This window comes from Phyllobates terribilis, unplaced genomic scaffold (genome assembly GCF_046119375.1).
Source record: "Phyllobates terribilis strain yellow unplaced genomic scaffold, ASM4611937v1 Scaffold_3__8_contigs__length_932513732, whole genome shotgun sequence".
Taxonomy (NCBI): Eukaryota; Metazoa; Chordata; class Amphibia; order Anura; family Dendrobatidae; genus Phyllobates; species Phyllobates terribilis.
Genome location: NW_027362763.1, coordinates 579,865,623 through 579,887,428, shown reverse-complemented (window position 1 = coordinate 579,887,428; position 21,806 = coordinate 579,865,623). Strand labels below are relative to the sequence as shown.

The 21,806-nt window shown below is 43.8% G+C and overlaps 1 protein-coding gene across 4 annotated transcripts in view; it reads left to right on the top strand.

The window, feature by feature from the left end:
* The window catches only part of FMN2 (formin 2), an 872,215-nt gene that overhangs the window by 740,237 nt on the left and 110,172 nt on the right, over positions 1 to 21,806 (top strand). For 2 of the 4 annotated variants that reach the window (XM_073671454.1, XM_073671453.1), the window contains one exon: positions 16,367 to 16,516. In XM_073671454.1, the coding sequence (XP_073527555.1) occupies positions 16,367 to 16,516 (150 nt within the window). Of the gene's footprint in view, positions 1 to 16,366; positions 16,517 to 21,806 lie in introns of those variants that run through there. The other 2 variants (XR_012318036.1, XR_012318035.1) reach the window with 2 other exon arrangements.

The following is a 21,806-nucleotide window of genomic DNA, read 5'->3' as shown; positions in this document are numbered from 1 at the left end:
ATATGGCAATACATGTTGATAAACAGTTATACAAAAATACATCTGTAGTGCCTATATCAATTTCATAGAAATCACCTACACATGAAATACAAAAAATCGAAATATATTAAGTGAGCTATAGAATGAAGTAATACATGTTAAAAACAGTTATTCAAAACTGCATCATAAAAAAGAGAAAAAAAAAACAACAAAATACATTTAAAACCGCAATAATAATTCCATTAGAAAGTAGAAGGAAATGACCTTAAGAGCTGGTTACATTTTCATGGGCCATATTCAGACCCTCAGGGGCCAACGTGCCCAACTTAAAGATCCAAAAGCTTTCTTTATTAATCAAACTCACTAATCGGACGGGGACAGTATCAGGTATGTGGTCTATAATAGTAAGCCTCATATCTCCTGGATCTTTTTGGTGGACAATACTAAAGTGTTTGGATACACTATGTAATTGATAACCTATCCAAATGTTATGTCTATGTTTATTTAGACGTGCGTGCATAGTTTGTATAGTTCGACCCACTTACTGGAGGTTGCAAGTGCACTCAAGTAAATAGATCACGTGTCGACTGACAATTCACATTGTGTTTGATAGAGAATTTTTTTCCTGTGGTATATGATGAAAAATTCTTTTGATTACCATTTTGAATGACTATACAACATAAACATTTAGGCATATTACATGGAAGACACCCCGAACAGAGGTCGCTGTAAATGATAAACCCCATGGATTGGCGTTGAGTTCCTCAACGAATTTCAATGCACTCTCACTATGTCCCCTCCACAGGAAAAATAAGTCTATGAAGCGGTGATAAAACACCACATGGTTGGCCGCCAGAGGGGACTGCGCGATGAAGACGGACTCAAAAACCCCCATAAACAAATTTGCATAGCTGGGGGTGAACCTCGTCCCCATTGCGCAGCCCTGAAATCTAGAATACAACCCTCACAAGAGGGCGTCTGTTCGGGGTGTCTTCCATGTAATATGCCTAAATGTTTATGTTGTAGAGTCATTCAAAATGGTAATCAAAAGAATTTTTCATCATATACCACAGGAAAAAAATTCTCTATCAAACACAATGTGAATTGTCAGTCGACACGTGATCTATTTACTTGAGTGCACTTGCAACCTCCAGTACGTGGGTCGAACTATACAAACTACCACCAAAAAGATCCAGGAGATATGAGGCTTACTATTATAGACCACATACCTGATACTGTCCCCGTCCGATTAGTGAGTTTGATTAATAAAGAAAGCTTTTGGATCTTTAAGTTGGGCACGTTGGCCCCTGAGGGTCTGAATTTGGCCCATGAAAATGTTAACCAGCTCTTAAGGTTGTTTCCTTCTCCTTTCTAATGGAATTATTATTGCTGTTTTAAATGTGTTTTGTTTTTTTTTTCTCTTTTTTATGATGCAGTTTTGAATAACTGTTTTTTAACATGTATTACTTCATTCTATATCACACTTAATATGTTTTGATTTTTTGTATTTCATGTGTAGGTGATTTCTTTTAAATTGATGTAGGCACTACAGATGTATTTTTGTATAACTGTTTATCAACATGTATTGCCATATTCTATACCTTATCCAATGTGTTTTTGATACTTTGTATTCATGTGAAGGTGGCTTATGTGAAACCAATGTGGACACTTCGCACCAGCACATGAAGGGCTTCCTTTGTTTGGACCCAGGTTAACTAATTAGTATCAACCAATCACTGTGAATCTTTGTCTATATATATTTTATGTTTGTGCTCATACCCTTATACCACCTGAGGAAGATAGTTCACTATCGAAACGCGTTGTGGATAGGGCTCATTAAATTTATTTTTTAGCCCTAAAAATTTTTTCACCTCTAGTGTTCATTCTTTTAGCGCCCTATAGACCACTTTTTTATTTTATTTAATTTGAACCACTTTCAGTCCCCCTTTGGGGGTTAGCGGCAGGAGCAGCTTCTAGTTAATCATTCTTAAATTCCCCCACTATAAAATTCCCCTTTGGCTGCTCAACTCAGGACCTGCGGTTGGGGGCTGCACTCTCCTAACTTTCAGGACCTGTGGTGATGCACATCTGATCCTGAGTCACGTGATCTGTGGGTGGACACGTGGCCTGCAATTTTGGAACCTGGAAGCAGTGAGCACGAGCGGCGGTCTGCAGCACACGGCACGTGGTGTGCCAAGCTACCTGTACCTTGCGGTGAGACGTGCCTGCTCCTTCCATCCTCACACTAACATCGGAGTTGTGCAGGGGTGCACAACTCCAATAGGTGAGTGGCCTTTTGGCTGTTTCGGTCACATCTACCTATCAGGTCCTTCACATAGCGTGCTTTTCTTCCTTTCTCTTCCCGGTTTGATAGACAGTCATACCGGATCTGGCTGTATCAGGTTGCTGCAATTGGCCTTGCACACACCTTCTTGATCCTTTCATCATCCCTCTCCCTTTAGGACCCAGTGGTGATCTCTACCTTTTGCTGCTAATTAACACACCCCTGCTGGATCCTTAAATACACTCAGTTTCTCCAGAGAGGTGCTGGTGATAGTTAATTCCTCTGTTCGGGTCTGGAAATCTAGCAGTCGGCTAGATTCTTCTTGGAGTTCCTTTGTGGATTGTAGTTGTGATCTCTCTGGTGTCTTCTCAAAGCTAAGTGCATCCCCTTGTCTTTTTCCCTTGTTTGTCTTTAGTTGCAGTGGGGCTGACTAGTGCTCACCCCTCCCCCTCCCTACCTAGATCCTAGCTCTAGAGTCAGCCAGAGCTAAGGTATCTGCTCGGCAATAGGTGCAGAACCTAGCTGGGATGATAGAGGAGTCAGGGTGTTGGTAGATCTGCTTAGGAGTTAGGTGTCTCCACTCCCCCTTTCCCTAGTTGCTGGTCTTCCCCCCTTTTCCCATCATCGTACGCTGGGTTCTTCCTATTGCTATTGTGACATCACCTCTCCTGGTTCCACCCGATGCTCCGGTCTGCTGAGCCTGTGGTGGGAAATGCCGCACATCTCAGAGCAGCAGGTGACCTGTAACGATGTCACCCCCCCCCGTGGCTCTGACAGGTCAGATGCTGAGGAAGGATGATGGGGGTGGAGGCGTCTGCTGACGCTGCCTCCTCCATCTTCATCGCTCGCGCTGACAGCCAGAGCTCCCCTCCAGCGGTCAGTGTAAGCAATGATGGAGGAAATAAAAATTTCCACATGTTGGCGGTAAAAACACTGACGCGTTTCTGGCGCTGAGCGTGCCCTTAGTCAAGATTTTTATTCTCCTTTTAGATATGAAATGAAGTTTGAAGATTGTTTTTAACTGGTGGTGCCTTCCAACTTTATGCTTTTGATGGATTTCTCTGTGGGTCAGCAGTTTAGGATAAGTCATTCCACTGAGATGAAGCAGGCATGAGATGATATAGTACAGTGAGATTTTTTTTTCTTTTTTCAAGTCTTATGATTAGAATACTATCTGTATCTTTCTGTAAAGTAACCAATTTTCGCCTGCTTATTGCTTCTTCTGCCCAATTTCACCTGTGCTGTCCAGGGTTCCCACAATCCCACAGCTCTACATTTTGGGCATCCGGCTATAACCAACACGGATGAGCTCTTTCTGTTTTTTTTTCCACTTTCTAGGTATCCAGGATGTTATGGCCATATTAAGATCCAAATAGAGTTGATGTTGCAGGCTTTCTAGCACAAAACTATTCTTCTTATTCACACACCCAGCTTGCCTCTAAACACTTATCTCCCTCTTTCACCACTCACTTCCCACTGCTGACTCTTCTTTCTCCCAAAATCTCCCACCACCTTCTGGGCTGGAAAGCTGTAACCCTTTATTTCCAGTTTCCTATTCTTCCACAGCCCCACAGAGAGTAATTGCAATAAACTATACATTACAGGTACTACATCAGAAACATATGCACAGATGAGGGCAATACATCAATTATTTAGGGGAGCGACAGCTGTTCTTCATCTCCTTTTACTTCTGTACCACACTGATGAGCTTAGCATTGCGTTTATGCAGCACTGAGGTCCACCCAGGACAATAACTACAAGGAATTTGTATATTCTTACTATGTTTTGCGTGGGTTTCCTCCTGTAACTCCAGTTTCCTTCCACACTCCAAAGAGGAGCCAATGAACATGCAGGGATTGCTTGCCACGCACTGTAATGCCATAGTCATGTTGGTTGTGGCATTACAGTGATTGGCTGGCCGCATAGCATCGTCGGTTCTATATAAGACCTGGTGCCCCTATGCTCATCACAGTCTAACCCAGAAACTGGCAGAGTAGGGAGCGCTGCTGGTGAGTCAAGGAGAGATTTGCTTGTTTATAGTTAGTATAGATATTCCACAGCATATCTATATATCCATCTGAACTAACAGTCCTTCTGAGGACTAATCCAGCTGCATATATTCAGTGGTGATAGCAGGAGTTAGGTAGGCAGGGTTTGTGGCAGTGAATACAGCACAAGAGGGTACATTGCACGTTCTGTCTGTTGCTGCTGTTACAGATATCCATAGACATAGCCCCAGATATGAGGGGCCAGGGCTAATTTTTTTTTTATTTTAATCCTAACTATTTGCTTAAAAAGCAATACAGAGAAGACCATTTTAGTGCTCCATTTGCTTGTTAGCACTGTAAAATATAGCCAGATCTTTTTCATCATCAGATGTGATCCCATATTACAGCGATAAAAATCCATAAATTTGTAGTGAACGTGGAAAATATTGTCCTCCATTTAGAGTTTTGTATCAGTGTGTCAGTGAAGCTATTCACACGTGGTCGCTGTGAAGAATAGTAAACTATGGGGCCACTATTTAACCCCTTTACAACGACATCAGTAATAGTACATAGCTGCACCCTGGGCCTTATGGACCAGCTTCGTACTATTACGCATAATGCGATCGCCCCTACACACAAGCGATGCGGGGCGATCGCCGCCGGGTGTCAGCTGATTGTCACAGCTGACACCCAGTGTTATGTGCCAGGAGCGGTCAAGCACCGCTGCTGGCACATTAACCCCCAAAATGCTGAGATCTAAGTCGATCGCAGCATTCCAGTAGCAAGGGGTGGTAAGCGCCATTACTTACCTCCACTCTGGCGTCCCGCGCTGTCTGAGCAGAGTCCCAGATGTTGTCATGGTGACCCGATGTCGTCATGACAACATCCGGGTTACCAGGAGGCAAGAAGTTACTTGGGTCATGCGCAGTGCGAGACCAAAGTAACTTCTACATACAGCGCTGACAGGCTGTATATACACTGCTCAAAAAAATAAAGGGAACATTTAAACAACAGAATAGAACTCCAAGTACATCAAACTTCTGTGAAATCAAACTGTCCACTTAGGAAGCAACACTGATTGACAATCAATTTCACATGCTGTTGTGCAAATGGAATAGACAATAGATGGAAATTATTGGCAATTATCAAGACACACTCAATAAAGGAGTGGTTCTTCAGGTGGGGACCAAAGACCACATCTCAGTACCAATGCTTTCTGGCTGATGTTTTGGTCTCTTTTGAATGTTGGTTGTGCTTTCACACTCGTGGTAGCATGAGACGGACTCTACAACCCACAGAAGTTGCTCAGGTAGTGCAGCTCATTCAGGATGGCACATCAGTGCGAGCTGTGGCAAGAAGGTTTGCTGTGTCTGTCAGCGTAGTGTCCAGAGGCTGGAGGCGCTACCAGGAGACAGGCCAATACACCAGGAGACGTGAAGGGGGCCGTAGGTAGGCAACAACCCAGCAGCAGGACTGCTACCTCCACCTTTGTGCAAGGAGGAACAGGAGGAGCACTGCCAGAGCCCTACAAAATTACCTCCAGCAGGCCACAAATGTGCATGTGTCTGCACAAACGGTTAGAAACCGACTCCATGAGGGTGGTATGAGGGCCCGACGTCCACAGATGGAGGTTGTGCTCACAGCCCAACACCGTGCAGGATGCTTGGCATTTGCCACAGAACACCAGGATTGGCAACGTCATCACTGGCTCCCTGTGCTCTTCACAGATGAAAGCAGGTTCACACTGAGCACATATGACAGACGTGACAGAGTCTGGAGACGACGTGGAGAGCGATCTGCTGCCTGCAACATCCTTCAGCATGACCGGTTTGGCAGTTGGTCAGTAATGGTGGGGGGTGGCATTTTCCCTCCATGTGCTCGCCAGAGGTAGCCTGTCTTCCATTAGGTACCGAGATGAGATCCTCAGACCCCTTGTGAGACCATATGCTCTTGAGGTTGGCCCTGGTTCCTCCTAATGCAGGACAATGCCAGACCTCATGTGGCTGGAGTGTGTCAGCAGTTCCTGCAAGATGAAGGCATTGAAGCTATGGACTGGCCCGCCCGTTCCCCAGACCTGAATCCGATTGAGCACATCTGGGACATCATGTCTCGCTCCATCCACCAACGTCACGTTGCACCACAGACTATCCAGGAGTTGGCAGATGCTTTAGTCCAGGCCTGGGAGGAGCATGCCCAGGCGTTGTAGGGAGGTCATACAGGCACATGGAGGCCACACACAATACTGAGCCTCATTTTGACTTTTTTTAAGGACATTACATCAAAGTTGGATCAGCCTGTAGTGTGTTTTTCCACTTTAATTTTGGGGGTGACTCCAAATCCAGGCCTCCATTGGTTAATAAATTTGATTTCCATTGATGATTTTTGTGTGATTTTGTTGTCAGCACATTTAACTTTGTAAGGAACAAAGTATTCAATGAGAATATTTCATTCATTCAGATCTAGGATGTGTTATTTGAGTATTCCCTTTATTTTTTTGAGCAGTGTAGCATAGAGATGCTGCTGCATCTCTATGCTATATAAGTGATCAGGCTGCAAAAATTGAATGTCCCATAGTGGGACATAGTGTACAAGTGAAAAAAAAAATAAAAAAATTGTAAAAATGGTAAAAATAATCCCCCAAAAATAAAAATATACTGTACCCATAAATAAATATTATGAAAAAAAATAAACCAATAAAAGTACACATATTTAGCATTGCAGCGTCCGGAACGACCTGACCTATAAAACTGTCCCACTAGTTAACCTCTTTAGTGAACATGGTTTAAAAAAAAGAAAAGAAAAACAAAGCAAAAAACGATGGTTTATCATACCGCCAAACAAAAAATGGAATAAAACGCGATCAAAATGGTACCGCTGAAAACGTCCTCTTGTCCCACAAAAAAAACAAGCCGCCATACAGCTCCATCAGACGAAAAATAAAAAAAGTTATAGCTCTCAGAAAAAGCGATACAAAAAATTATTTTTTCTACAAAATAGTTTTTATTGTGTAAAAGCGCCAAAACACAAACAATATAAATGTGGTACCACTGTAAACTTACTGACCCGAAGAATAAAGCTGCCTTATCAATTTTACCACACTCGGAACGGCATTAAAAAAAAAAAAAAAATAATTCCTGAATTGTTGGTTTGTTTATTCTGCCTCCCAAAAATCGGAATAGAAAGCGATCAAAAATGTCATATGCCCGAAAATGACACCAATAAAAACATCAACTCGTCCCGCAAACAACAAGCCCCATCACATGACTCTGTCGGACGAAATATAGAAAAATTATAGCTCTCAAATATGGCGATGCAAAAACTAGTCTTTACAAAAAAAAGTGTCTTTTAGTGTGTGACAGCTGTCAATCATAAAAACCCGATATGAATCTGGCATCGCTGTAATCGCACCGACCCGAAGAATAAAGTTGTCTAATCACTTATACCGCACGAGAAATACTCTAGGGTTAGGGTTGTGCTAGGGTTAGGGTTGTGCTAGGGTTAGGGTTGTGCTAGGGTTAGGGTTGTGCTAGGGTTAGGGTTGTGCTATTGTTAGGGTTAAGCTAGGGTTAGGTTTGTGCTATGGGTGGGATTTTTTCTAAAGTAAAGAAAAAAAAATGATGACGATATGACGACCAGTGCACGAGCGATCCCCGCATGATTTTTATTTGGTGTCTAACTCGAGCACCCACGATACATGGTACATACCTCAGCACCCGATGTAAACTCAAGTAGAGAGCACTTGCGCTCAAGACTAGGTCATCATATTGAATAAGTTGTCATTAATGTTATCAAATTCTGTGTCGTACCTCTGGGTTCAAAATGTTCACTATACCCCTTGATAAAATTCTTGAGGGGTCTAGTTTCCAAAATGGGGTAATTTGTGGGGGGATTCCACTATTTAGGAGCATCAGGGGTCTCCAAACGTGACATGGCGTCCGCTCTCAATTCCAGCCAATTTTGCGTTCAAAAACTCACACAGCTCAATGTTATTAACTTCTGTGAAGCATCAGGGGGTTCAAGATGCTCACCACCCATCTAGATAAGTTCCCTGAGGGGTCTAGTGTCCAGAATGGTGTCACTTTTGGTGGGTTTCCACTGTTTGGGCACATCAGGGGCTCTCCAAACGCAACATGGCATCCGCTAATTATTTAGACAAATTTTACATTCAAAAAATCAAATGGTGCTCTTTCCCTTCCAAACCCTGCCGTGTGCCCAAACAGTTGTTTTTCCCCACATGTGCAGCATCGGCGAGCTCAGGAGAAATTGCACAACAAGTTTTGGGTTCTATTTTTTCCTGTTACCCTTGCAAAAATAAAAAAAATTGGGTCTAAAGTAAACTTTTTATGAAAAAATCTTAAATGTTCATTGTAGTCTTCCACATTACAAAACTTCCTGTGAAGCACCTGAAGGGTTAATAAACTTCATGAATGTGGTTTTAAGCACCATGAGAAGTGAAGTTTTTAGAATGGTATCACTTTTCGGTATTTTCTGCTATAAAGGCCCCTCAAAGTCACTTCAAATGTGATGTGGTCCCTAAAAAATGGTTTTGTAAATTTTGTTGTAAAAATAAGAAATCGCTGGTCAACTTTTAACCCTTATAACTTCTTATAAAAAAAAAAAAAATAGTTCCAAAATTGTGCTAATGTAGACATGTGGGAAATGCTATTTATTAACTATTTTGTGTGACATCGCTCTCTGATCTAAGGGTATGAAAATTCAAAGTTTGAAAATTGCGAAATTTTAAAAATTTTTGCCAAATTTCTTTTTTTTTCACAAATAAATGCAAGTCATATTAAATAAATTTTACCACTTTCATGAAGTACAATATGTCACGAAAAAACAGGGGGATCCGTTGAAGCGTTCCAGAGTTATTATATCATAAAGTGACAGTGGTCAGAATTGCAAAAATTGGCCTGGTCACTAACATGCAAACCACCCTCGGGGGTAAAGGGGTTAAAACCGTGGGTGTCCATCAGACACATCACATATAACTGTGGTTTAAATCCAGCCATTTGTAGTGAACAAGGAAAATATTGTCCTCTATTTAGAATTTGTAGCAGTGTGTCAGTGAAGCTATTCACACGTTGTTGCCGTGAAGAATAGTAAACTAGAGGGTCGCTATTTAAAACCGTGGGTGTCCGTCAGACGTACTGCGATACAAATCCAGCCATTTGTAGTGAACGTGGAAAATAATATCCTCCATTTAAAATGGGCAAAGCGCGTAGCAAGGGATGGGGAAGTGCATGCTGATGGTGCATGCAGAGGCCAAGGTCGTGGACAAGCTGAAACTGTGCCACAACAAACACCCACATCTTGTCGCTCAACCTTCCTGTCCCAATTGCTAGGGGACCACAGCACACCACTATTGAACCCAGAGCAGTGTCAAAAGGTTGTTGGTTGGACAGCAGATAATACTTCCAGTCACTTTGGCACCACCACCACCACCCTGTCTTCCACACGGTCAAGTCTCAGTAGCCATGAGTCTGGACCACATATATTCCTCATCCTTAACCCTCCTTCCTCCCATCATGCCAAGTGCCCGGAGATAACTGATCCCACACTCGGACACTCCAAAGAGCTTTTCACTTTTCCATTTATAGATTCTGGCCTCTCGCCCGGCCAGCTTCAAGCAGGGCAAGAGGAGAACATGTGTAGCGATGCCCAAATATTTGAGCACCCATGGTCACACGAAGGCAACGGTGGGAAAATGCAATTACTGTCGCAAGAGGTGAATGATGATGAGACACAATTGCCAGAAATTCAGGAGGAGGACCAGGGTGCGTAAGTGGAAGGCGTGGTGGTGGACGATGAAGTCACTGACCCAATCTGACTATGTGACATACAGAGCGAGGACAGCAGCACACAGAGGAGGGCGCCTAGCACCACAACAGGCAGGAACAAGCGGTGAGGTGGCCACAAACACAAAGGGGGACAACCGTTCCCTGGAACACCAACATGACAGAAGTTGCCAGTACAACTGTTAGGTCTTCCCGAGTCTGGTTGTTTTTAAAGACTCTGCAGATAACCCCAAAAAGGCCATTTGCACCACCTGTCAGGCCAGCATCAGCAGGGGTAGCAAAACCAGCTGCTTGACCACCACCAGCATGATCAGACACATGAAAGCAAAGCACCCGACTCTTGACCTGGGTGTTTGGCCCCCTTAAACAGTGCTTGTAGGTGATACCACTGCTTGTTCTGCGTGCACGCCAATCCCCTGTCCATGGCACATTCAAAGATGTCTAAACTCATTTTGCGAATGCTTGCGCTCAAAATGTTGCCTTTTAGACTTGTGGAGAAGGAAGCTTTCCGCAACCTGATGGCTGCGGCCATGCCTCGGTACTCTGTCCCCAGCTGCCACTGTTTCTCCCCGCATTACACAAGCACGTGTCCCAGAACATTATCCATGCCCTCAACAATGCAGTTACTGGGAAGGTCCACCTAACCACAGACTTGTGGACAAGTGCTTGTGGGAGGGACGGTACACCTCGCTGACGGCACACTGGGTTAATATAGTGTAAGCCGGGACCCAGTCATACCTTAGTGCAGAACACGTCCTCCCTACGCCGAGGATTGCGGGCCCTGGGTCAATTAGGGTTGCCCCCACATTCTACAGCCCCTGCATCTCTTCTTCCTCCTCTTCAGCCTCCATCTCCGAAATGACCACATCAGTCACAAGCTTGAAGCATTGCAGCACTGCCTCGGCCAAGTGGCAACAGGCTGTGCTGAAGCTAATATGCTTAGGTGACAAACCGCACAATGCTGAAGAGTTGTGGACAGCTCTGAAAGAGCAGGCCGATCTGTGGCTGACACCTCTGAACCTACAGCCAGGAATGGTTATGTGTGACAATGGCCGGAACCTGGTGGTGGCTCTGAAGCGAGGCAAGCTCACACACGTACCATGCCTGGCCCATGTGCTTAACCTCGTGGTTTTAGTTGTTTCTCAAAACCTACCCGGATCTGCCATATCTGCTTGTCAAAGTATGCCGTGTGTGTGCCTATTTTAGAAAGTCAGCTACAGCCTCTGCTGCTCTTGCCGTGCTTCAGCAGCGATTGCAGCTTCCAGCTCACCGACTGGTGTGCTATGTCCCCCCATGTTGTAACTCAACGTTGCATATGTTGGGAAGGATTTTTGAGCAGCGGAGGGCAGTTGTTGACTACCAGAATCAAACACGGCCATCTGTATTCAGGTCAGCCTCCACACATAAGACCTCAGGAGTGGACATGGATGTCAGACATATGTACCATCCTCCAAATCTTTTAGCACTCCACCAAGATGGTGAGCGGCAATGACGCCATAATTAGCATCACCATCCTGGTTCTCTGTCTTCTGAAACGCTCGCTGCTCACAATTAAAGAGGAGGCATTGCAGGCGAAGCACAATGAGATGGAGCAAGGAACCATACAGTGTGATTCCATACAGCCCAGCCTCATCTCATCCCAACGTGGATTGGGTTACAATTAGGAGGGGGTAGAACAGGATCTAGTTTCCTGTGCTATAGACAGTACTACCCACACAACTGTCATACCGTCTGTTCAGCGTGGATGGCCTCAGGATGGGGAGGAGGAGGAGAAGGATGAGGAGGAGAGCATGGTCAGTCGTCCTCTTGATAAGGACACGGAAGTCTTGCCTGTTAGCAGTTTGGCACACATGTCTGAGTTTGTTACGCTGCCTTTCCCGTGATCCTCGCATGCTCCAAATTTTGGGTGCCAGTCATTATTGGTTGGTAACACTTCTAGACCCATGCTACAAGTAGAACTTTCTATCTTTTATTCCCGCGGTGGACAGGTCTGCTAAAATGAGGCAGTACCAAAAAGCCCTTGTTGCGGAATTATTAAAATAAATTCCCATCTGAAAACGCTGGCGGCAGAGGTCACAGTTATTTGGACAACCAAAGAGTACAGGCGAGAGTGACGCAAATCCAATCCAGCAGAGGCAGGGGAACACTGTCAAAGTTATGGGACAGTTTTCTCAGACCCCACCATCGCACAAGCCCTGATGCGCGGGTAGTCTCACAAGGAGGGAAAAGTTTGAGAAGATGCTTAAGGTTTACGTTGCCGACCGTACCAATGTCCTCCATTATTCCTCTGTGCCTTATAATTATTGGGTATCAAAGCTGGACACGTGGCATGAACTGTCTCTCTACGCCTTGGAGGTCCTGGCCTGCCCTGCCGCTAGCATTTTGTCAGAGAGGGTTTTTAGTACCGCAGGGGGAATTATAGCTGATAGATGCATCCGCCTATCAACTGAAAATGCTGACAGGCTGACTCTTATAAAAATGAACAAGGGCTGGATTGGGCAGATTTCTCAACACCACCGAATGATAGCAGTGTAGCAAACTCAAATCCAGTGTCTTTTTTTCGGGGAAGTTTATTCCCATGCACCTCTTCACACCCAGACATGGGTATTCGCTTCCTGATTTTGTCTATTTGCTCTTGTCCTCCTCCTTTTCCTCATCCTCCCACCACCATATCACCATATGCACGTCTCTGGCAAGGGGCATTGGAGTGCCTCCAAATTTTTGGCAGCCCTTGCATTCACTGCATAGGCAATAACAGTATGGGAGACCCACTTCCTAATAATGAGAACATTTTTTTCATGATTTCCTCCTCTATGTCTCTTGCAAGGGGCATTGGAGTGCCTCCAAATTTTTGGCAGCCCTTGCAGTCACTGCATACACAAGAACAGCATGGGAGACCCGCTCCTTTGTAATTCGAACATGTCGTTACTGAGGCCCACCTCTGTGTCTTCAAATTGGTATTGGGGTTTTTCCTAAATTTAAGCAACTGTTGTACTCACTGCATATGCAATAACTGTATAGCAGAATCACTCCTTTCTAATATGAACATGCCATTACTGCGGCCCACCTCTGTGTCAAATTGGTATTGGGGTATTTCACAAATATAGGCAGCCCTTGCAGTCACTGCATGGGCGTTACCACTATAGGAGACACACTCCTTTATAATGGTAACAATTTTTTTAATGAGACCCTCCTTTATGTCTCTTCAAAGGGGTATTTGGGTGCTTCCAAATTTTTGACAGCCCTTGCAGTCACTCCATACGCAATAACAGCATAGGAGACCCACTCTTTAATAATTGGAACAACAAAGCATAGCCGACTGATGGCTCTCTAACATTAGTGAGGGCCAACTGCTGGCCCTTTAAGAATATTAAGGACCACCTGATGGCCCCATAAAAATAGGCTTTGTGACTTTCAGAGTCCCGCCTTCATAAATGATGGATGTGTCTGATCAAGTCTCACACACAACATGGCCAGATACAGTAGTAAAATGTTAAAATAACATTCACTGGTGAATGTATTTTTCACCGTTTAAAGCAATGCAAAAGTGCAAAAACGCTAAGTGTAAATATAGCCCAAGGTGTGGAGGAGAATTTTTGTTTTTTGTTATTTTGCCTTATATACATCTCATTTACCTGGAAAGGATGTTCCTTAACATTTTTCCCAGGAAAATCCATTTTGGTTTTGTTTTTGTATGTTTTATTGTGAGTCCGTAAAAGTGGCATAATACTCTGACAACATTGTTGACAGCAGTTACCTAGGAGTCAGAGATGCTTCCAGGGGTCTTTCCCATTCTGTTCCCAAGTCATTTGAGCACTGTTCCCATCGATTTTGTTAATTTTTAGGCCCTCTGCAGACCTGTGAGGGGGGGGGGGGGTGGCACCAGAAAAATGCTCACGTTTCCCATAAACTTACATCTGGCTCGTTGCTCGGATCGAGCACTTGAGAATTCCAATTTGCTCCACTCTGACAATGAGTACCCAAGCATTTTAGTGCTCGCTCATCACTAATTGTGAGCAACACTACCAGACAGTGGTGTGCAACCTGAAGTACTATATGTGTTAAAGACAGCATGACAACAGCAGTAGAACCACAGCATGCACAACACTGCTTTTAAGTATAGAATTTAAAGGGATTGTCTAACTTCTCTGACAGTAATGGTTATACAATACAATACAATTAGGTATATGTATCACAGAAGCCGAGTGAGAAAACAGTGCAATAAGAAGCAGTGATATCTCTGATGAGTCCTCGCCAGATGTGCCATTAATGAGGAGATACTGCCATCTGCTGGCCAGGCAAAATCAATCGGAACCAAATTGTGCTAGAAGATTTGCACTGGGAACGACTTTGTTTGCTGGACCTGATCAGGTGACCCAGAGGAAGGACTTCCTTGATATAAAAGCACTTCGCGCCAGATCGCAGGGGGCTTTGGCACCAAGAGAGAGCAAGGTGCAAATGTGCACAGGAGAAGACGCTGCGGCCAGAGTGACAGGCTGCAGCCGGAAGCATGTGCCAGCAGCATGCTGGCTGCTTACAGACAAGGTCCAGACGACACCCGGTGAAACTCAGAGTCCAGACTGCACTGGTCAAGACCAGGACCTGCGCTCTACACCAGTCAAGCCTCGGAGACCAGACGTCGCCCATCAGGAACCGAGGCCCAGTCCTTTCTGCCCCAAGCCCAAGAGGCTTCCACTGACTGTCAAGATGAGAAGATCTGTGAGGAGACTGCGCCAGGAGTGGCACGCCTGCAATTGCAGAGAAACAACATTTCCAGCTATAACCTATGGTATCTGGGTCAGCTGGGATTAGGAGAACAGGTTGAGAGGGGGCCAATTGGTGTGTAGGAGGCTCAGCGCGCTTTAATAGACTACGTCAGAGAGAGACTTGCAGCCTAGCGGGAAGGAACTTGCATGGTGACTCCCTCGAATGGGTGCACCACCCTTGTTAAACGGACATTAATGGTATATAGTGAATGACTTTGATATTCCAAGCTTATGGTTATTCATTTCATTGTTCATTTGCATAGTTACTAACACCAATTGTTCAGAGTTACTTTAAATTACTATAAAATTACTACTGCATTTAAATCGAATTATATTGATTACTGACTGTTGTTGCCTTGTGTTCTCTGTGCGTTGCATCCAGACACCTGCATTATATTAGCTGAATTTTATCACTTAAGAAGCTTCATAGAAGCTCAGTAGCCTTCTGGCTGCCATTATCAGACATCAGTACAATGAGCTAACAGAGAGAGTTTTAACCACTTAGATCAGGGACGTGAAACTCAAACATGCAGAGGGTCAAAATGAAAAACTTGGACAAAGTCGCAGGCCAACCTGTATATAGTATATTGGGCCCCACACAGTCCTCCAAACAGTATAATGGTTCCACATAGCTTTCTATACAGTATAATGGGCCCCACATAGTCCTCCTTATAGTATTATGGGCCCCTCATTGCATTATATACAGAATAATGGCCCCACATAGAGATGGTGGTTCAGGTGTCGCGGGCCAAATATAATCAGCCTGCGGGCCAGGTTTTGCCCACAGGCAAGAGTTTGACATGTGTGACTTAGATACTGTAGTCAAAATTGAACACGTCATCTAAAGGGTTAAAGTAAAACAGTGATGTCCATTTTATATGTCAATAAATTGTAGTCCCTACGTTTTATAGCTGTATTCAACCCCTCCAATGCTTCTGAACAGCCTCCCCAATCCTATCCCTTTTTTATCGGACAATCCTGACTATTGCTATACAAACTCGATACTGAGCTCTTTACGGATACTTGATACTGTAACTTTAAGGCTGTGTGCCCACGATGCGTTTTTTTAAGCCTTTCCGCAGCGGCAAAAACGCTGCAGAAACGATTGAAAAACGCTTGGTAGAAGGTCTGCCAGGTTCCCCAATGATAATCCGCATGTGCTGTGCACATGCTGCGGAAATTTCCGCTGCGGATTATCATTGCGGAAAAAAACATGACAATTACACATGGTGGGAAGGAGTTATTATACTTACAGAGAGAATATTAACCTCTTCCATAATACATTTTCTCGAAGACATCCTCTCCAGAGTAGACTAGTCTGCAATTTTTATAACATATTTAGTTCCATAATGTCTTATGAATACTTCTTTGAGAATAACTCTCCTATTTTGGGGTGCCGATTTTATCATATGTTCAGTTAAATTCACAATTGAATTTCAAAACGTAAATATTGTTTAGGTCATATCGCTTCAGTTGACATTACAATTCCTTCTTCATACTGTCTTACTTTACCCTTTCTTGCTAACATTTAAATATATTGTTGGTTTACAGATTTCTCGACACTGCAGCCTATTTTTGTGTAAAGTCAAAAATAGGTGAAAAGGAGGTATCGCCAAGCTCTTTCTTTTGTACTTGGCATGAATTTAGCACTGATTTTAAAGATTGTTGGAAAAAGGAAAATAGGATAATTTTACAAGAAAGGTGAGTTATTTAAAAATCCTTTTCTAAATATTTACAATAATTTCTAAAAATGTATTTTTCATACAAATGATTCAAAATATGTATAATCTTACTGTTTTGATAAATCTAAGTGAAAAGATTTTGATAAACAAAAGCATTTTATTGTATACAGGTTTACATAGAAATAAGGCCCTATAGCAAAATTCTGAATGGGCCTGACTCCCCACTAACAGTGGCAAAAAAGTTTGTACTGATTAGAGATGAACGAACATGTTCAGAAAACTTTCGCCAATTTCAAATTCGGCACAAACATTGCACATTCAGATTCATGATCGAACCCCCTAGCTTTTTTGCTCAAAATCTGCAAAATTCGGCCAAAGTACGGTAAATGATCATGTTTCCACTATTGTATTTATTAGTACTTTGCCTAGTGATGCTGTATGATGCGCAGGGGGGATGGGGGAGGGTTTGATGAGGGACTGGGGTGGGGAGAGGTCAGAGGAGCGGCAGACTGTTATTCTTATTTTTTTTTCTTAATGTGTGGAGATTCCGGCAGCCAATGAAGACGCAGGAACCATCCACAAACTCCAGACACAAGGGCTTGTGTCATTGATTACCGAAGTCACATGTCCTTCTCCATATAAATAGCGGACATATTGTTTGGCACCATTTTGTCAGTGTAACAGTTCAGAGAGACAGCTGCTCTTGCTGCTGCTACTGGATAGTGAGAGAGTGAAATAGTTAGCTAGGCCGTTGCTTGTAAGTCAGATAGTTTTAGATAGATGTAAAGCGCCATGAAATAAATGGCACTATAACAATAAATAATAATAGATAGGAACGTGTGTGACTGTGATATCTACCTTCCAGCAGATCAATCGTCTTTTCTAATAGTGTGGTCCAGACAGAGACCAGGCCACATTTCAGCATATAACTCTGTTGTGCTGATATTGTGCTCCATGCAGGAGTACACCTTTGAAACTCTAATTTTTTGGTACTACCGTGCTGCATAAAGCAGGCCACATCTTAGCTTGTAATTATAATATAATAATAATCTTTCTTTATATATCGCTAATATATTCTGCAGCACTTTACAATTAAGTAGGGACATGTATAGACAATAAAAACAATATAATGTATCACATTTCAACAGTTAGAGGAGGAGTGAGGGCCCTGGCCCTGCTTGGAAGCTTACAATCTATTTGGAAATAGGGGTACACAATAGGGAGAACATGGTCATCAGCCAGTATCTGTCTAAGTGCAGTTACCGTGTGCTATTGGGTGCATGGAGGATGTGGAGATAGATGAATAAGCAGAAGCAGATTAAGATTAAAATTTAGGAGGGAACAGGGGAGAGTTAGGTTAGTGAGATGCGGTGATAGGCTTGTCTAAACAGATGTGTTGCTAAAGCACGCTTAAAAACATGTAGGCTAGATATTAGATCATTTGGGGTAGTGCATTCCAAAAAACTGGTGCAGCACACAAGACGTCTTGGAGACGAAGGTGTGAGGTTCGAATTATGGAGGATGTTAGTCTAAGATTAGTTGCAGAACGGAGGGCACGGGAAGGGTGATAGACAAGGATGATATATAGGGCGGTGCAGAACTGTGGAGAGCTTTGTGGGTGAGAGAGATTAGTTTATATTGTATTCTGTAGTGAATGGGTAACCAGTGCAATGACTGGCACAGGGTAGAGGTGTCATTGAAGAGGCCTGATAGCAATACGACCCTGGCAGCTGCATTCAGGATGGATTGGAGAGGAGTTTGTTTAGAGGGAGATCAATTAGAAGAAAGTTGCAGTAATCCAGACAAGAGTGAATAAGAGTGACAGTAAGAATTTTTGCAGTATCAAAGGTGAGAAAAGGTCGGATTCTGGAGATGTTTTTAAGGTGCAGGAGACATGAGCGAGTGAGTGATTGTATATGGGGAATAAAGGAGATGTATGTATCAAATAGGACTCCAAGACAGCGAGCTTGCTGCTTGGGGGTTATGATGGCACCACCCAAAGAAATTGCAAAGTCAGGTATAGGTAAGTTGGTAGAGGGAGGAAACACAAGAGTTCAGTTTTGGATAGATTCAGTTTCAGATAGAGGGAGGTCATGATGTTAGAGACAGCAGAAAGACAATCACTGCTATTTTGTATTAGAGTGGGGGTGATGTCAGGTGAAGAGGTGTATAGTTGGGTGTCATCAGGATAGAGATGATGCTGGAAACCAAATCTGCTGATTGTTTATCCAACTTCTCTAGTTTGTCCAATTGTGTTGCTAAGAGATTCTGCTGTATCCAAGGTTCCAAATTAGAAATTCAGATTTTTTCTTGTACTACTGTGCTATAGAAACAAGGCCACATCTGAGCTTGTAATTGTTATGCCAATTCTGGTGATGCGGCTGTTGCCTAGTCGAGGAACAGCTGAGTACCTCTGCAAAAACCCTAGAAAGTGTAACCAAAAGAAAAAAAATTAGAAAACCCTGCTGAGATAGCAAAACCTAATGCCAGCACCACTCACCACCATGCACATGGGGAACTGCAATAAACAGCATAGGACTGAGCAAGGAGCAGGATTATATAGCCAGCCATGCACATGGGGAACTGCAATAAACAGCATAGGACTGAGCAAGGAGCAGGATTATATAGCCAACCAAGTGATCAGGTCTTGATTACCTCCCAATCATCCCCAGACAGCCACTCCCTGCTTGATTATTGCCAGTCAAAGCAGCGTCCTGTGTTGCTTGGCACACGGGGAAGACAGCATGCCATCTTCCTCGGGCAGAGAAATCAGTGACGCTCATGGCATCCCACATCCTCACACATCCTCACACATTCCACAACTTGACGCTTTACAAGATTGGGACAGTTTCCCTGCGCATGTGGTAACTCAAGGGTCAGGACAATGGCGGCTCTTGTGACCAGAACAGCACAGTACCGGACCTGCTCGATTACCAGATGGGAGCACAGAATCACGATTCGTAACAGTATCCCTCTCCCTAGGAGAGACCACCGAGCGCTTATCCCCCACCTTATCCAGAAACCTCTTATGGAACACAGCGATGAGACAATTGACATGTATGTTACTTCTCGAGACCCAGGACCTCTACTCAGGACTGTACCCCTTCCAATAAATCAAATACTGAATGGAGTTCCAAACTCTATGAGAGTACACAATGCTTTTTCTATCAAATTCTTCAGTATTAGCTAGCAGAATAGGAGGAGGAGGATCCTGGATCACAAGCAGAGTAACCACTTTCTTTAATAATGTCTTGTGAAAAACATTGGGAACCCGCATAGAGGAAGACAGACCTACCCAAAAAGCCACTTTATTGACAACCTTGATAATGGGAAATGGTCCTATAAACCTGGGTGTGAGCTTAGGAGCTGGTACCTTAATATTGAGATTCTTAGTAGACACCCAAACTCTGTCCCCCACTGAGTTTTCAACCTTGCTGATGGTGCTCATCGGCCTGCCTCCTCATGCTCTTCCCTGCTTTCTTGAGATGGATACGGGGCTTGCAGATAGTGGCAGAGACCGGCAGAAGGACATTGTCTTCTCCCTCAAGACAAATGGACCTAGGATTGAATCCTAGATTACAAAAGAAGGGAAACATCCCCAAATCCTCGTGGTGTCTGTTGTTTTGGGCGAACTCTGCCAAGGCTAAGTATGATCCCCAATCATTCTGAGTATGGGAGCAAAAACATCTTAGAAAGGACTCAAGACACTGGTTGGTTTTCTCCATTTGCCTATTAGTTTGAAGATGGTATGCAGATGAAAAGGAGAGTTCAGACCCGAGGTGTTTACAGAAAGCCCTCCAGAATCAGGAGACAAACTGGGACCCATGATCAGAGACAATATTCATAGGAACCCCATGTAATCTTACCACCTTAACAAGGAACAAATCTACCAAGTCCTGCTCACTGGGCAACTGAGCCAAAGAAACCAAATGGCATTGTTTAGAAAATTTTTCACAATAATAATAATGAAGTCCATGGATATGTTAGACCAAGGACATACAGAAATGGGGAAAGACAGAAGATTTCCTGCCGGGGCGACACGAGGCACCTTGTTCCCTGCACAGATCTTGCATAAGCTTCAACATCCTTACCCAAGGACTACCATCCATGCTTACTGCTCAGCAAGTGACCGGTCTCTTTAATGCCCGGGTGGCCCCTGCTGTGACACTCTGAGTAAGCCCAACCATACCTGCATCGGAACTAATAATTTATCATGAGGTGTGCTGGACAGAGCCATCCCCTCCGAGAAAAAAAAATGCACAAGGCCTCAAATGCATTAGTGGTGGAACCCTGGGAGAGCACCACTCCCACCCCTACCTCAGAGGTATCCACTTCTACCACAAAAGGCTTATTGGCATCAGGCTGGACCAAAACTGGAGTGGAGGAAAAGGCCTTAAGTGTATTAAAGTCCTCATTGGCCTCTGGTCCCCAATTAGACACGTCTGCCCCTTTGTGGGTAAAATTAGTGAGGGGTTTCACCATCTTTTTAAAAAACTTTAATAAACCTCTGGTAATAATTGGCAAAACCCCAAAAATACTGCAATGCCTTGTTAACAGGTTGTGCACACTCCAACACCGCCCTCACTTTTTCGGGGTCCATTCGAAACCACGTGGGGGATGGAATGAGTCCCAGGAACCTCAACTCTTGCACTTTGAACATACATTTTTCTTTTTTATATAAAATGATCCTCCAATCTTTTCAGGACGGTGCACACATGGTCCCTATGTTCAGCCATGTCCCTTGCGAAGATGAGGATATCATCGATGTAAACAATAACAAATACCCAAAAGATCACAGAAAATGTCATTTACAAGTGCTTGAAACACAGCTGGACCATTAAAAATGTCCAAAGTGCATAACAAAATACTCATAATGACCCTTAGGGGTATTGAAGGCCGTTTTTCACTAATCCCCCTTATTGATGTGAACAAGATAAGCCCCCCAGAGATCCAGCTTAGTGAACCAACTTGCCGCCACCAGTTGGTTAAAGAGGTCAGGGAGGAGTGGAAGAGGGTACTGAATACTTAGTTAGGTGATTGAGCTCACGGTAGCCCACTGTCTCAAACCGCCATCCTTTTTGTCCACAAAAAAAAACCCTTCTCCAACTGGGGATTTAGAAGGGCGGATAAACCCATTTTTCCAATTATTCTGAATATATTAGCTCATGGCTTGCCTCTTGGGTTCTGACAGGTTAAAAATTCTGCCCTTGGATAACTTTGCCCCCTCAATAAGCTGAATGGAACAGTCGTAAGTTTTATGTGGAGGTAATTTCTGGCCTCCTCGGAGAACACCTGTGTTAATTCTGCCA